This window comes from Apteryx rowi, unplaced genomic scaffold, assembly GCF_003343035.1.
Source record: "Apteryx rowi isolate R43461 unplaced genomic scaffold, aptRow1 scaffold_22, whole genome shotgun sequence".
Taxonomy (NCBI): domain Eukaryota; kingdom Metazoa; phylum Chordata; class Aves; order Apterygiformes; family Apterygidae; genus Apteryx; species Apteryx rowi.
The window spans coordinates 4,985,627-5,002,224 of record NW_020448530.1 but is presented as its reverse complement, the minus strand read 5'-3'; the positions used below and the strand labels follow the sequence as shown (position 1 = coordinate 5,002,224).

Genomic DNA, 16,598 nt, shown 5'->3' with positions numbered 1-16,598 from the left:
TGCTTTGGGGTTAAGTCATTTGTCTGTGATCTCCTGTTAATGTTTTAAAGGCAGGTTGGAAAATAATTTGAAGCTGTTAAGTTTAAAGTGATGCTGCTACACACCACTTAATTTTAGACTCTCAGYGTGATTCAGCTAACATCAGCCTTTCAAGTGTTCTGGTAGATTGCAACCAGTTTGGCAATAAGGCTCCTGACACGACGGAGAACTCCCTGCGAGGGAATGCTGAAAACCTGCCATTCATTTGCAAGTGAGAAGGGACCCTGTGAGGCTATCCAGCTGCATCCTGCAGACTAAACAAGACAGGTCACATCTGAAAGTAGTATGAAGGAGAAAAGAGGATTATCAGCATTTAGACACACATCCGAAAAGAGACTTAGGTGCATCAGGTTTGATCAGTGCAACACCTGACTTTTCAGTGCTGATCTGTCACTATATAAATTGCRAATTAGACATGTAGGTTCTTATAAAATGAACAGACTAAGTTAGATGCCTCAGAAGGAGATTGATCCACAAGCAGCCAGCTCATTAAATTTAAAGCTGGGGAGACAGAGGCAAGCAAGAGCTAGCTATCAAGGTAATGCTGAGGATGGGGATGCAAGCTGCCCAATGAATTGTTTGGGACTTAGTGCATTCACCCAGTGTGTCAGGGACCCTTGTTCAATACTTTCTTCAGCTTGGGGGCGGTGTCCCCAAGTGTCCTTTTCATCAGATGACAGGACATTTCTGCAAGACGAAGGCACTCTCTACCCTTTTGAGTAAACCTGTTTTATTTTGCCKTAAGGCACTCAAAGGCTATTTATTGGGCCTTGTGAAAAAGAGGGTACCTGACACCATGGCCTTGTGATGTAATTTGTTTGAGAAAGGGGACTCCCAATGTATCTTTAGTCTAAAATGTGTCCTAGGAATAGACTATAATGCTCTGGTCTCCTTTCAGAATCCCCTGCCATTTCCACTGAAGTTACAAGGAACTTATGGTGGGTAGTAGTCTGCATTTTACAAGGACAGGCTTTGCAAAAATAAACAACCCACTCGATTAAAATTGACTTACAGAGAAAGGAGAGGTTGCCGCAGACCTTGGCTTCCTGTTTTAGACAGACTATCAGAGTGAGGTGGTTGCAGCACTTGAGTATGGTGACCACATGAAGCTGTGACATTGCTCAGCTGAGTAATCCTTGCGTTGTTCCTCAGTACTCCTGCCATGGATGCACCTATCTCTTTATATTCTCCAAAGCAGTCCAAAAACCCACTGAAGGCCTGCATTTTTCTCTGACAGCTTGAGGAAGGATAACTGTAGGTGATGAATAAGTGTTGTGGGCAATGTTTCTGTATCTTCTAAAAACATTAATTCCCCAAAGAGTCAGAAAATGTAACTGATTAAATRAGGAGAAAACTAAAAGGCACATCTAAGCTGTGAGGGAGAGGAAGACGACAGTCTCTGTGGTCAGCTTCCACAGGAGTTCAGGTTTCCATGTTGGCGCTACCATAATTTCCTTCCATGACTTCAGATTGGTCAATAGAGAGTTTATTAAAGATAGCACAACCTTATGCTGAGGCTATGGGGTGTCACAGAGGGACTCCAGAAACAGTTAATGTCAAGGCTTGTTTGGTTCCAGATAAAAGTAGCACAGAAGACATCCTTCCTTCCTACTGAAGSAGGCAAAGTAAAAGCCAGATATCTGGAGCAACTCAGCAGTGACTTGCCTTACCTGAGTGGTCTTCAGGTAACAAAGCACAGTATCCCCATTGCCTGTCACGGTCGTAGTTATGAGTCGTTGAACACCTAAAAAGAATTAAAGCGCAGTTTAGTGAAGCTTTAAACAACCTGGATATCRCACCAATTGAAGCAGGAGTATCCCTCATGATGACTGAGCATGAAGGGCGAGCACGGGAAGCTTTTCTGCCCCTGCTGTTGGTGGTGGAATCTGTATATTGGGAATGCTTACTTTAAATAAAAATTCCATGGAGAGGAAGATGCTCATGAGGGTTTACAGGCTTAGGGCCACTACAAACCACTGTGCCCCTGAAAGCATTACTTCATTAGAGCCAAGGGCCTTCTTTTTACTGTCAGTCTAGGAATGCCAAATATACATTTTGCACTAAAATTATATGATCTTCACACTTTTCAAGTGACCCCTTGAAATTCATACTAATTTCCCCAATTCCCTGTTTAATTCAAGCTCTCTTAAAAAACACCAGAGAAAAAATATGGGTTTTTTTGTTAAAGATGCTCTGCCTCATTTCTCTCTAAAGACAGATTAAGAATGAGATGTGGAAGCAGAACCTGAGATCTCCAATGAATCCTCTGGAAAAACGTGACTTTCTTTCTATTTCTAAGATTAAAAAATGAAAGACAATAAAAGGCAAAAACAAAGGAAGTAAATTACATCTCCTTTATTCATTACAAAACAAGCAGAACAGGACCCAATCCATTTCTGATCCCTGCCTGCTACCTTTAATAGTCTGTGGAGGCAGAAGTCTTTGTCCACAGAGGGACTTTTTCCTGGCTTTCAGTGGCAAACGTATTTTGCACCCAGTTCCTTTAAAGTATTTCTACTTTTTAGCTGGCCTGACAAAATGAGGAAATGACTGACATGGGGTGGTTTCCAAACGCACAGATATAGCCTCCCCTTTTTACCGAGCAGTGGGCTGCATCCTGCACACCGGGCTGCCTGCGGGAATCCTGCTGAGGCCCCAGGGAGACAAACTTTGACAATTGTTTTATCTACCTATCTGAGCACTTTTATTGCCCTCATCAGGCTGTTACCTTTCAGACTCGTAGCACTTCTCCGGAGTAGCAAGAGCACATTCGCGCTTTGCAGAGGAGGTAGACGCAGAGGCTTCCTCCAGGCCACCCAAGGAGTGCGTGTCTGAACCGAGGCTGAACCCTGGAGGTCCACATCCCATCCCAATGCTCCCTCCACCAAAACATCCGCCCTGACCAGCTCTAATGCAGCGTAATAAATATCAGCTGTACCAGCTGTCACTACACAGGGAAACGTATAGCTACAGGGTGTTACACGAAATACGAGTGCACTTTATTTAAAGTGCCAGATAATTTATTTTTATTCTGCTCGGTTTTATTGTACATTGAACAGTTGCCTTATCAAATATCTTTTCACCCCAGGACTTCACAAGCTAGATTGCAATTTTATTGCAGAGCACATCTACCATTTTAGCTGCCCTACTTTGCTTCTTAATTAGATGCTATGTGATATTTAAAATGCTTTAATTGCTGCAGAACATCTGAATAGGCCATGCATATTAAGTTTGGTGACCTCAATTAAATAAGGTGCATAAAAAGAACAGTGCTCAATAGTCTAACACAGATTAATGCAACACATTCTTAAAGATGCTGTTTTCTCACAGACATTATGGCCCATGCAACTCTGTGGGGGTTAATGGAAATTTCTCCATGCCCTTTTGGTGGGGAATGGATCAACCTCTTTCAAAGGATGGTCTGTTCCACATTAGGATTAAATTGAGTATAAGTTAAAAGCTATTCTCAGCGGTGCACTTCTTATGTCATTGTTGGCAAAATGGCCTCAGATTTTAACACTTCACTTGTGCCAGCAATGGCAGGGAAGGAGAATCCAGGGTTTTATAACTGACACAATTATTGACTTAGCAAAGTAAAAGAACACTGAGCAGCATGGGAGAGGAGAACGGAAAAAGGCCCTGTATACTTGCACCTAAACGCAGAACTACCTGGATATTTGTCACAAAGAGTTTAAGCACATTCTGATCATTAAGGGAAAAAAACAATTTATACAAAAAGTAATATTCTTTGGATTCTCTCCAGCAACAGCTAAATTCTAAGCAAATGGAGAACTACGTCCTTTTCCATCCTAAATGTTCCTTGTCATTAGAGGCCCTGACATTGCTCTTCCACTGGCTTCCCACAGTCCTCTGGCCCTCACACCCAATGCTCTTCACCACTGACCCCCTCATTCCCTATCATCTTGCAGTGGCTACAAAGACACTGATCCTCTGCTCTGATGCCAGTCTGCCTCTCCACTGCCTGACATTTTGCATATTCATATAATCCTCCTTTATTTTCTGCCATGCTTCTCTTACTGTTTGAGAGAATTTCAGCACATCCTCAGAGCTATTTCATTTTTCTCCTTTCTTTCCTTTTAAAAATCTCTTCTTTGCTGGGAGACCAACCAAAAATGTGATGACATTTATGTCTCTCACGGGATTTTACCTCCAACAGCCAGACTGACCAGTACTGGCTTAGTATTTCTTTGTGCTATTTCTTTGTGTTTGGGCCCATTCTCTAGATTTGTGAGATTACAAATGTCTTACATGAGCCTGTCACACAAAATTTTTGATAAAAGAATAAAATCCTAAAGGAAAAGATACTCAATTAATTACACCAGAAAAGTCTACTACTTGGGACTGATTTAAACAACATTTTAAACTCATGTGTGGTAAACAACAGGGGAATGGAATCAGGAACAGGATGGACCAAAATGGTGCATCACAAATTAGGCCTAACTAGTAGGCAAAATAAAGAGGGGAGGGCTATGTTACCCCTTAGCAACATTTGGGGAGTCTTAAAAATAAAATTTTTTGGAGAGCAAACAAAGCCTCAGGCTGTAGCCAGATAGTTAGGAACAAATGAGCTCCACCATCATGCCTGTTGCTTTCACCATGGTCAAGGACCATAAGTTCCCTCAGACTTTTTAGGTGTTGTCCTGATCAAGAAAGAGGGCCTGACTATACCTAACAACACCAGAGCAACCACCAATGTCATGAGCACCAGCAAAATCTAGACTCTGAAGCTTGGTGTCTGATCACACTGTCGCTCATCCCAACATGTTCGTTCCCTGTCCAGAATCTAACTTGAAAATAATTTCCTTCTGCCTTCTGTCAGCTGGCTAAAAAGACCTCTTCTGCAATGCTGTTTTCAGTCCGTGGCCAGGGTACCAAATTTGCCTGTTTCCAGAGAGGATGATAAGATTGTAGCCTTCTTGCACAGTCCTGAGCCTATCCCTGAGACCTGATGCAATGAGCACCCACACATCCAGCACTCTCACGCGGGACAACACTTCTCTGGAATATAAGTCAATGCCTTCAAAGTCAAAGGAGTAGACCTGCCCTGAGCCAAAAATCTGCCACCTTGAGGAGGCGGGGTTGAGGAAGCAAGGAGCAACTTCTCAAGAACCATCTTGGCTACCAACCAGTGCTGCCGCTGCTGGTACATCTAATGACATGAAACAGCTTGCCTTCAACTATGCTTGTCTCTGCTCACTAGAAAATGTGGCTGGGTGAAGCAAATGCTAATATTCTGACTGTGTTCCCAACAAAAGCTAGGCCAGCTATGCGTAAGGGATATAACTATTTGCCACGTAAGACCTGCAAGGTGTGCTAGAAGAGAGGCCGTAGCTAAGGGACCAGCCTGACGCTGCAGCTAAGCCCAGCTAAGTCACTGAAAGGGGTAATCGCCTCTCCACCTCTCAACCCATCAGCACATGCTCCCACCACTTCCCTTGAGCTGGACCTCAGCGGAAGTCAATTCAATTGGCTGACCAACAGAACACCATTCCTTCTTTGCATTTTTTTCCACCAAATCAGCCAGCTCACCCTGCAAGTGCCCAGCCACGGGCTTCCCCCTCCAGAGAGCGGGCAGGGGCCACCACCGCTCACCGTCCCGCAGCAGGGTCACAGCTCAAACCGCCCCCCAAGAGCTGGACCTGCAAATGGGATTTGCTGTCGCGGGTATTCATTGCACTCCCATTCTGTTTGTCCCTATGCTGTTTTGCCTTAAAGGAGGTAGAAATGAACTTTAGCAAAACTTCCAACTATTTTTTTTTTTTTTTACTTTAACAGAAAAGGTAAATTAACATGCCACCTTTAGTACCTGGTAAGAGACTGCTAAATAGGGATTCAGCTGTGAAAACAGATCATTATTTATAGGGAAATGCAATACAGGATACTGTTAAAGGAAGTTTATTATTTGCAAACTGCAATTCTTTTGTCTCCTTTCCTGTGTTTTCAATAAATGTTTATAAATGTATAATGTTGTTTGTTGCTATCGGAATAAGCAGGGCAAGGTTTCTGCAGTCAGAACTCTGACAGATATTGAACTATTTAATGCTATAAATCAACAAGGTCATGTCTAATTGTCTTACTACGCTTATTCCTTTGAACGAAGACAGCAGCTATCCGAAATGACRTAGTCTATCTTATGTTTTGATTGACACTGCTCTTAGATGAAGGAAGGACTGTCTTTTTATTGAACTTAATACAACAGGATGGTGCACTATATCTGTGTCATAGGTCGTACTGGAATACATATAATAAAATTAAAGCCAATGGGAGCAGGCTTTGGCCCATAGTATGAAGTATTGCCTTTAGTAATACAGCCTCAGGACTAAGAACACAGACTCATTAGGTGCATGATCCAGAGCTCACTGAATTAAATGTAGAAAGATATCTAAAGTGGCTACCCTTCAGTTTGGATCAGGCGGAAAAAGCCACTTATTGCACAGAAAACCTCCAAATTAAGCCAAGTGTCTAGAAAGCTTTCAGTGAACGGAACAATCCACCATTATCTCCTGGTTTGGTTTCATTGCAATCATTTCCAAAGAGCCAGGTTGCATCCCACCTACCACAGTCTCCATCCTCACTGGCAGCTCACACGTGGGAAGCAGCCAAGCTTTGCCCTTGCCTGCCACCCGGCAGGGTCCTCTGCAAGAAGTTGTTCAGCATCAGCCCAGCATGGCCTCATGCCAAGTCAGACAAAAATGCCCAGAGCAGGTCTCGCAGTTGCTATTCAGACCTCATTTCCTGGCATCACAGTGCCTGAACTTACGGTTTGGGTTGCTTTTAGCTTATGAAAGGAGGGTGAACACTGGCCAGAAGGTCAGCCACTGGGGTGAAATGGCTTGTCAAAACCAGGCAGATCCAGCTGTCCTCCTCCTGATCTCCCCACTTGCAAACGGCTTTTCAAAAACAGGAAGCACAACTGCTAGTTGTCCAAGGTCAGCTCTAAAGTGTGCACTAACCTTGGATCCCATACAATCACTGGTTTTCCATTTCTGTGGCATAACTGGCTAAAAGCAAATATGCAGAATGTCATGTCTTAACAAGAACCATCTTAAACATTACATGAAATTCAGTGAGTCCAAAGGTCAAGTGCCTTGTGGCTACAGTTCATCAAAGACAGAGTTCAAACTAGAAAATTGTTCCAGTTCCTTTCCTTTTGTTAAGATATGCTTGTTTCTTTGAGGCTTTTCTTATCTGGTTGCTGTCTACGGACGTTCAGGAAAATCAGAAATGGTCTCCTAGGCTGAAGCTCTATGTCTATTTGCATAAGAAAGTRTGTGTTGTGTTGTTTATATTACACCAGCACTTTACACTTAAAACAGATGTGCCATCACAGAAAGATGATACAGATCATGGAAAAAAATAGACAATCCAGTATAAAAAATAAGGAGTCTATCATGCATGTGCAAGTAAAGCCCATTCTATAAAATGATCTAATTTATCTCTAACAATGCATGTATGTGTTTTTCTGTATCTTATCTGTGCATTATTTTCACATTCCTGGTACCCACACATTACTGGTACTGGTACCCTGCTTTATTGCCTTTGATTTCTGTTAATACACTCATCAGATATGTTTGCATAGGTGTGTCTGCATAGATATGTTTGCATTAGGTATGCCTGCAAAGTTAGTCTTGTTTGTTTGGTGCTTACTGCAATAGGGTTCCCACCTGACTGCCTCTAACCCTAAATGTAAGTAAATGAATAATGAATACTTGTAACAGCTTCCACATATGTGAAATAACCTTTGCCCAAAATAAGGAGACCTGGCTTTAAGCATATTAGTAGAATAAATCATTACCTAAAGAACAGTAGTAATGACTCACCTCTTAGTACTGCACTGTCCAAAAGGGGCCTGGTGCAAATCTGAACAGAAATTAGAGACAAGGGAAGAAAAAAAAAATCCCTCAAAAAATGTCCTGTGCTGCAGTAGAAAGTGTACGGCCCACACAAGTCAAACAATTCTTTAAAAGAGCACCATTTATTACCAGTGTTTATATATCTCCTCTTTCCTTGAGTAGAGGGGTTCTATCAGGTGGTTTCAGCATTTCTGCTTATTCTGTAAAATAATATTCTGTAAAATATTCTGACAAATATAACTGGAGTTCCAGTGTGAAGGCCAGGGAAAAGACTTTTCTGCAGTTCTTGAGCTTTAAGTGGCCCTGGAGCTCCTGCTCTTGTGCTCGCTCCCTTCTGTGCATGAGTCTTGATCTGAGAGCCACGGACATGAGCAGGAGAACTTCATTGCTCCCACTGGGCATGGGAACAAGCCCACATTAATTATTATGAAAACAAGATTAAAGCCCTAAAACCAAAAATACATTTTTGTTCGAACATTGTCTTCTTTTGCGAGCAATGTTAACTTACCATTTCTTTCGGGAAAWGAGATTCGATAAACACAAGTGGTGAAACCGTCCACCGTACCGAAAAGGAAATCTACACAAATTCCCATCCTCTGTAAACACTGAAATACAAGAATAAAAAGCTCATCATGCAGCTGAACACCAACCCACAGCTGTATCTTATCTTATCTTATCGTTATAAAACATTACATTAAAGATACATAGCTTCAAGTTTTTCAACAGTACTTTGGATTCTGTGTCTTCACAACTTCTAGTATGTAAGAAGAGGCCTAGATTCCTGTGCAATGACTAAATCAACAGAGATTAATGGGTTCTGTGGTAGAATAAAAATCTCAGATCATTTCAGCTCAAAGTATATTGTTATTCTTGGTACATCAAATGTCAATTATATTCATTAATTGCAGTTATCATTTCTAATTATATATTATTGTAACAGCATATTAAATTGATTTCTGAAGTAGTATCCTTTTAGGCTCCGTATCACACTATAACATCAGTTTTAAATGATTAAGGCACCCAACAGCACAAATTGATATAGAAATAGTCAGGAGAAAGAGGGTTTTAAAGGTTGGGGGATGACAGATAACTTTGATCGTGTCGTCTTCCTTTGGGATAAGCAGATCCCTTATAAGTGGAGAGAAATAGATGGGACTGGGCAAGTTGTATGTCTAAAAAGGGCAAGTTCTACATTTACCATCTCAGTGCTAAAAGTCTGAGGAAGAGCAATGAGAGACTAACAGAAAAAAAGTCAAGTCTTTAGAATGAAAGAGACCAAAGATAAAAAAAAAAAGCCAATGCAAAACTGTTGGAGGTTGTTCAACTATTAAACTAAAAGCAATCAGTTTTAAGAATCAAGAGCATGAATGTGAAGCCAGCCACTGCTGCAGGTGGCATGTGGCAAATACAAAGGACCTTGCAGCGCCCCGTATTTCCATTTCTCTATGACAACGCACAGTTGTTACTTGCCCTGGGTTTGCCCCTTTGGTTGTGATCTGAGCTCCTGGAAGGCAACCCTGCTCACACGTATGACATCTGTTAGCACTCAGCCACAAGCCCAAACTGGTCACCTCAAAAAGCTGCTGAGGCCAGTTATTAGCATTACGGTGTACAGAAAATAACCCTAACACAGCCCTGTGGTCTTAATCTTCCCCAATCAATTAGATTTGTGGTCACTTTATCTGCCCTACCTTGTCACTTTATCTGCCAGTGCAAAGCAGCTACTGCCAGTTCATTTGCTATCACTTTTCAAGCCTGGTTTTCATTGTCTGGACTAATTGGGCAAATATTCAGATATTTACCTTGGCTGCCTCATACCTCCCATTAAAAGTGGCTAGAAGAGTTGTGCAAATACATCCATTTAGAAGACATAGTTCATCCCAAAGGTCATCAAAGAGTGTTACAAGCTATAAAGGCACCACTAATGGCCCAATCCATGCAATCCGAAACAGCAAAAGCACAAGACAATCAAAACGGTTCGTAATGTCCATGCACAGCAAGGCTGTCTGCTTTTGAAGGTACCATCAGAACAAATGCAATGGAGCAATTTACATGGAGCTCAAATCCTTCTCTCAGAAAGAGCCAGGGCTGCGTTGACTTGGTGGAAATTGAACCCATATATCCAAAGAGCTTATATACTTTAAAGTTGCACGGCAGACACAGCCCTGATTAAAATAAAGGGAGTTGCCCATCTACAGCCACATCATGGTATAAGAGAATATACGCCACAGCAGCTCAGAAGAAATAAAATCTCATCAGCACCTTCCCATTRATCCATGCCTGAAGGCAAATTACCTTAGGTTCCTGAACTAATCCCAAATTCCCCCCTACATAGAAAGTAATATTGTCATAACCATTCCATAACCCTTATTCAAGAATTCATGTTGAAACAAAGACAGGCTTACTACTTATTTGCACAGCACGGATACAGACAGGCAGCGTGTTCTTACTGTCGTGAAACCTATTGGATTTGACTTTGTACCTTGTGGGCGAGTGAACTCATGTTTTGAGCTGCTTCGTGCCCCAGATTTGTGGTGCTACAAAGAGAAAAAAAAAGAATGTGGATTGGAGACACAAATTCACTCTGGGAATCACTCTGTAGAGACAAGTGTACATTCCAGGAGTGCCACGAAATGTTGGCGCTCTCTCTTTCTTCAAGGATCTCATTATTTATGTGTAATTATAGCTGGGGCACATTCTGGTGAAAGAGGGTAGATAAACACCGGCTATTGAGAGGTCTCTGTTAAACCAGGAAAACCCAGCACAGCACAAAAAAAAAAGCTGAAGCTCTGCTCCACTATATCTTTCAGTTAACAGGGGACACATCTCCTATTTCTCTCTGCAGGAAGCATATATGTATTCTGGAGCTAATTCATAGCTGCAAATAATAACCCAGACTTTGGCCTTTCCTGCCATTTAGCTGTATCCCCCAGGGGATTAGTTAAAAAAGCAATCTCTACTTTATTTGGGTTTACCAATCAGCAGGCAAAGAGCACTAGGCTGAGCTGATTTTAAGCCACAAGAAATAATAAAAAATGGTAATAAAGTGCTGCTGCCACCAAAGGTGCTGACAGCTATGCTGTAGTGAAATAAAAATATCACAAAAGCAGTCAAGGAAGCAGCAGATTACGAATGTAGAACTGGATATGGGACATAATAAGTAAGAAATAAGACAAAGGTGTTGCTTAGATATGTAAGGAGGGCTTGAACAAGTCTGAGGAAGAAACAACTTCTGCGCTCCCCGGTTTCCAGAGGCTCCAACCAAGGCTGATCTTTGTCCTAGGCACTATGAATTTTCTTTTCTGCTCCGAAGTGCAATGTCTAAGGATATACTTCTGTATTTCATGGGGTTAATTAGGCATCAATCAATTAGCATCATTTAAGCATATCTGAGCTAGTTTTAATCTAGCTGGCAAAGTAAGAACAACCATAGAGCCACACAGCTGTGCGTCCAGGGCGTTAGTTGAGCAGTTATTCCACGATGAATGCCAGCCCGTGGCAGGCCCTAAGCAAACTAGCGGAGTCGAGCTCAGCAGTGCTGCTATTGCCATGCAGACATACCCGAAAACGAGACGCAAAAAACCACATGTTCAAAATACTGAAGAACATGGCATGAAAATAGTAATAGGGGCGGGTGGTTACCTAAGCCAGTGTGTTTGGCTACCACATACCAGCAGATTCTGGTGGGTAGCACTCTTGCTCCATGCTATTGCAGGTACCTGCTTGTATCATCACATTTCTCAGATGCATTCTCCGAAGTATTTCAGTTGCGGTAGTGCCTGCCCCCCTGTTCTTCCTCTCTGGTAGGGCATGGATGTGAGTAATTTCTTTAAACACAGGCAACTAGTATATACGGGAGCAGCTGGGCTACAGCCCTGCACTTAGTCAGTACTGCTGTGAGCCTTGATCTAGCAAATCACTGCTGTGCCTCACTGGAAGCGCTCTTCCTTTTGGTCTGGTCGGCAGCTTCGCTCACTCAGCACTGAGGCAATATCGTCCTGCCAGCCAGCAGGTAGGTGAGCTCCAAAACATAAAAATCGGACTTACCATCCTTGAACAGTCGCTGCTCAGAGTCAAAGCCAAGCCAAGAGTGAAAAGAGCACAGGCTTTCATCTTTGCTTTCCTTTTGCGGAGGTTTTGCCTGGCAGAGGTAACTTTCCAGGGCTGTGCTGAAGCGGGAGGGTGAATCAGCAACGAGCTTTCACAAGGGACTGTGATTTACTTGACTTTAGGGTATTTTAGTTTTCTAAGTAAGCAGAGCTCTTATCGTTGTTAATCATTAATGTCTTTGCGGATAGATGGGAATGCCATTTAGCAAGATACTCTACCTAAACCACAGGGAGTGAAGAGTTTACAAAGTGCCTGACCCTCTCTGATGATCACCAGTGAACACCCTTCCTCTCCTTGAACTCAGCAAGCATCTCAGAGCACTCCAGAGGACCTCATCCAGTGTTGTTTGCAATCAGAAAGCATTTAGCATCCAGACACTTCCCATCGCTTTCCCTTCGCTAGCTAATTAAAAGCATGGTAAGTAATAACATGGAGCTCCAAACAAGCCCACTCAGGAAATGCGTTATATTAATGAATTATATTGCAAAATATGGAACAGATCAATGCCAATATCAGGCACAAGAATTACTCATTAACAGATGGTTACCTGCCCAGGAGTTACTTATAATAACAGTCCTTAAGCAACAGACTAGGAAAATTAGAAAGAAAGAAAATACATATTAGTCTGACAAAACATTTGGTGAACTAAAAAGCTGCCTTCTGCAGCTACCCGAATAAAGCCATATCTGTCCTTAAGCGCTTGGCTGAGATAGCGACACCAGAGAAGCACTTCTAACAGGGATGCAGAGTACRCTGCTAGAACTGAGATTTCACCAGCAGAGTCTGCTTCAGCCCCACCTTGCCCCACAGCCAAAACCCACAGGTCTGGCTGGTATAACTATGTCTACGCTGGAGGCTTTTGCCAGCCGCGGTCTGTCAGTCAGGGGCCACACCTCTTCMCACCCAAAATCTGCAGAGCCACAACAGCAGGAGGAGTTTCATAGTCCTTGCTTAAGTTCTGCTCTACCCTTTGAAGTTTTACCAGCGCAGCTAGGGAAGGGGGGTGGTTTTGTGTTTTAACCCAGCACGGCTATGCAAGTAAGGCCCTGTGGTTCAGTGCAGCTACCCCGGCACAAGTTTGCCATGATGGTTTATAATGTTTGAAGGGATTTCTACTAGATGTGCCTATCACGCTACTGCGACTGTCGCCACAGTAATAGATCTTGATAGCATAGTTATGCAGGCATAATTTCATCTGCAAAACTTTCCTACCATCAGCAAATTCAGCAGAAAACAAACAAATAGAAAAAAAATCCTTACTCTTATGCAYCATTTGTTGGCTGAAGATTTGAAATAAATAAAGCTTCACAACAGACTAGAGGAATCAACCTGTCTTACTTTTCCTCATCTCACAAATGGGAAATAAAAGGTGCAGAGAGTCTGACTGAGCTGCCTGGGGACACTTGGCAAAGCTGAACATAGATTTCCACTTCCTACCCTCATTCTTGACTTAGCTGACCAGGCTTCAAACTGATCATTCCTATACAATGGTCTGTAGACATATGCTTACCGTCCTGGCTTCTCCAAATAGTGCAAAGAAAGTGAAACAGCCATTAGCTTGCTGCTTCATCCAGACTTCCCAGAAGCTCTGCAGAAAGAGGGGAACGGAGGAGTGAAGACCAGACAGGGAGGGGAGAAGGGCAACACCTCTTTAAAACTGTGGAAATAGCCTCCTCCACCCATTGCCAGAGCACAAACCATCCACTTCTGGGACCAGAAACACTGTATTCCAGTGGTGACCAAGGCAGGTTGTAAGATGATAGCTTTTTCATGTACCTAAAAGTAAGAAATGTCTCATGAAGTGCTAAGGCTGCTGTAATGAAGACAAGGCACTGAGCAATCAAATGTCACTTTGAAGTTATCCCTGCTTTGAGCAGGAGGTTGGACCAGCTGACCTCCAGGGTCTCCACCAACCTCAATTATTCGGTGGTGCTGTGGTTCTGTCATTCAGTCCTGGTCATGCTGCATGTGCTGTCTCTATGTCTATCCCTGGTTGCTCTTCGTAGGCATTGAACTACGAGCAAGAATTGCAGTGTCCTTCTGGGGAGTAACAATTCTAAACTTTTAGCTAAAGCTGACACTTAAATGTATGAAAAAGAAAGAAGCAACGACACCAGGAGCTACTTCAACTGATCCCCAGCACAAAGCAAAGGGGAAAGACATCAAAAAAAGTAGTTGCAACAGCTGCTTCCAGGAGCTGCTGGAGGAACACCACCACAGAGTGGGAAATACCCCTGAGTAAGGGCTGAATAACAACTGAACAGTGGTTTCAGGCTTCGGATAGATATGAATCATTAAAAATCCCTAACTGCTCTGCACTGCCTGCATTGGTTCAGCAGAGAGATGTCTGAACAGGTCTTACTGCCATAGAGAAAAGGCAGAATTTGGGATGTTTTCTGTAAATTATGTTAAATGATTGGTGACCTTGTGGGCTATCTATAACCAGAACAAAGTCTGCCTTCATCAGGTTTCTCCTAAAATCAATAAAAATTAAGTAAGCCACATAATATCTTTGGTGGAAGAAACCTTTTATCTCGCTGGTGACAAACTACGCAGAAATATGGAGATTTAGTTTTGATCCTGAATTAGAAACCCCAGAGGGCAGCGGGAACCTGGGAGTTCATGGGGATGGAGGATGAGGTATCCTGCAGAGGTTTGTGTTATGTCAGTGTGACACTTTTGAACAGCAGCACAAGTGTGCGTACGGGGGCATCAGGGAGCAAACTTGGGGAAAGAAAGCTGACCTGCACAAACATCCACAATCACGTAAGCTGGTCTCATTTAATCCTTCTTCACTTTTATTGCTTTCCAGGTAGAGCAAGGCAGCAACACAGGCCTGGGGTTATCTGGGAATGACCCCATAGGTCAGGGAGGCACCATGCAGGGAAGGGACATCCCTTCTCCTAACACTCGCGTTCATGCCTGACTCCACGGCCGCTCCATGGAGAACCCGCAGCACTTGCGCGCACGTCTCAATGTGAAGACCGCAATGGGAAAAAAGCAAGCAGCGCAGAGCTGAAGCCTCTTCCAGTAAGTGGAGCCGGTTTTATTTACTCGTGTGCACCAGTGCTGCAATCAGCAGCGCTCAGATAGTTTACAAGAATCTCAGCCCAACCTCATGAATTGACTAATCTGAGGCCAACGCACAACCAGCGCAAACAGTTGCTTCCCCTTTATGCAGAGCAGTGAATAAGCCAAACCAGCAGCAACACTGTGTGTCTTCCAAAGACTGCCGGGCTGCTCTCACGTTAAGATATTGCAAGACTGTATGTCGTTAAGATCTCTGAGGAGGCCTASCAGGAGAGAAATCTCCTTTGCCCTCAGGAGAAGACACTGCTTAGTGTCACCGCACCTGAAAACCCACTAGCCCACTTCTCGCTCTGCCAGCACCCGTGTGCGGGGCACGAGACATGAAATGGTCGACTCAAAAGCCAGGCAGAGGAGTGTGTGAGTTGCCTTCCACAGCCTCTTAAATCACTTCATCTACGCTTCATTATTCCTGATGCACTGAGGTAGCTTCCCATAAAGGGAGAAAATGCACAGGTATGTTTGAAGCCAATGTAATAGCAACAATTAGAGAAACAATAAAAATATGGAAACAATCCCCAGCACATTCAAGAAATGCTAAAGCGTCTAACATTAGATTTCCATAAAATACTAAAAATGCATTTAAGAAAGGAAATCTGAAAATAGGTAATAGAGGAAAGACCTGACTTTTGGAGGACAGAGTATGCGGCAGCTCTGAGAGCTGGAGCCTGTATTATAGCTCATCCCACCAGGGAAACTGCAAGTAAGATCTGGTTCTTGTTTTCTAAGAAACTTCCACTATCCTTTTAAAGACAGGCAAGTTCTGATTCTTAAATTTGCTACACATAATATTGAACATTTCCTGTGGAGCACACAATCCGAATGCTTTTAGAGCCAGATCCTGCTACTGCTGAAGTCAACGAATGGTTTCAAAATAAGACTAGGAAGCCTTTATCATGTTTGCAGGCTGTATCAAAGGCTAAAATCCCCCAGTTTCAGCAATCACTTTCACTTTATACTGACATCAGCACGGGAAAATGAAAAGGCAAAAAAACAGACAATAAACCAGCAGAAAGTGACAGAAATCCTTGCTGCAGGGGGTATATCACATACTGATTATGCTGCCTTTTGTACGTTCGCCTTTTTGTCACTTCCCATGTTGCAATGATTTTTATTTCTTTAAATTTAACATTAATTAATAAAAGCCAAAGCTGAGACTCTGAGCTCCTTAGTAATAATGAAACAATATTAACAAGCATCCTAAATCATTAAATGCTAATGAAAAGTAAATTGAGTCAGCCATCATATTAAATGATAAAATTTAATCTTTTTCATCTGTTAGTGCACTAGACGTAAATGGAAAAGACAAGCTTAGACACACCCACACATCCATTTGCATTTTTACCTGTGCAGAAACTATGATATAGATGGAGGGGAGGCTGTCATATGACTGAAGGTTCATCAGTGTTCTCAATTTTTACATTATTTCCTGACCAACACCCATGTTTCTGAGAAATCTACCTATTGCTGCAAAGCTGAAGACAAATC

The 16,598-nt window shown here is 42.7% G+C and overlaps 1 protein-coding gene across 1 annotated transcript in view; it reads right to left on the bottom strand.

Moving 5' to 3' along the window:
* Positions 1-12,029, bottom strand: part of HGFAC (HGF activator) — a 45,729-nt gene extending 33,700 nt beyond the window's left edge. The window contains exons 1-4 of the mRNA XM_026064556.1: positions 11,961-12,029; positions 10,396-10,450; positions 8,422-8,518; positions 1,710-1,783 (exon numbers count right to left, since the gene is read on the bottom strand). Of these exons, the coding sequence (XP_025920341.1) occupies positions 1,710-1,783; positions 8,422-8,518; positions 10,396-10,450; positions 11,961-12,026 (292 nt within the window). The 5' untranslated portion in view covers positions 12,027-12,029. The remainder of the gene's footprint in view (positions 1-1,709; positions 1,784-8,421; positions 8,519-10,395; positions 10,451-11,960) is intronic.
* Positions 12,030-16,598: the final 4,569 nt, after the last annotated feature.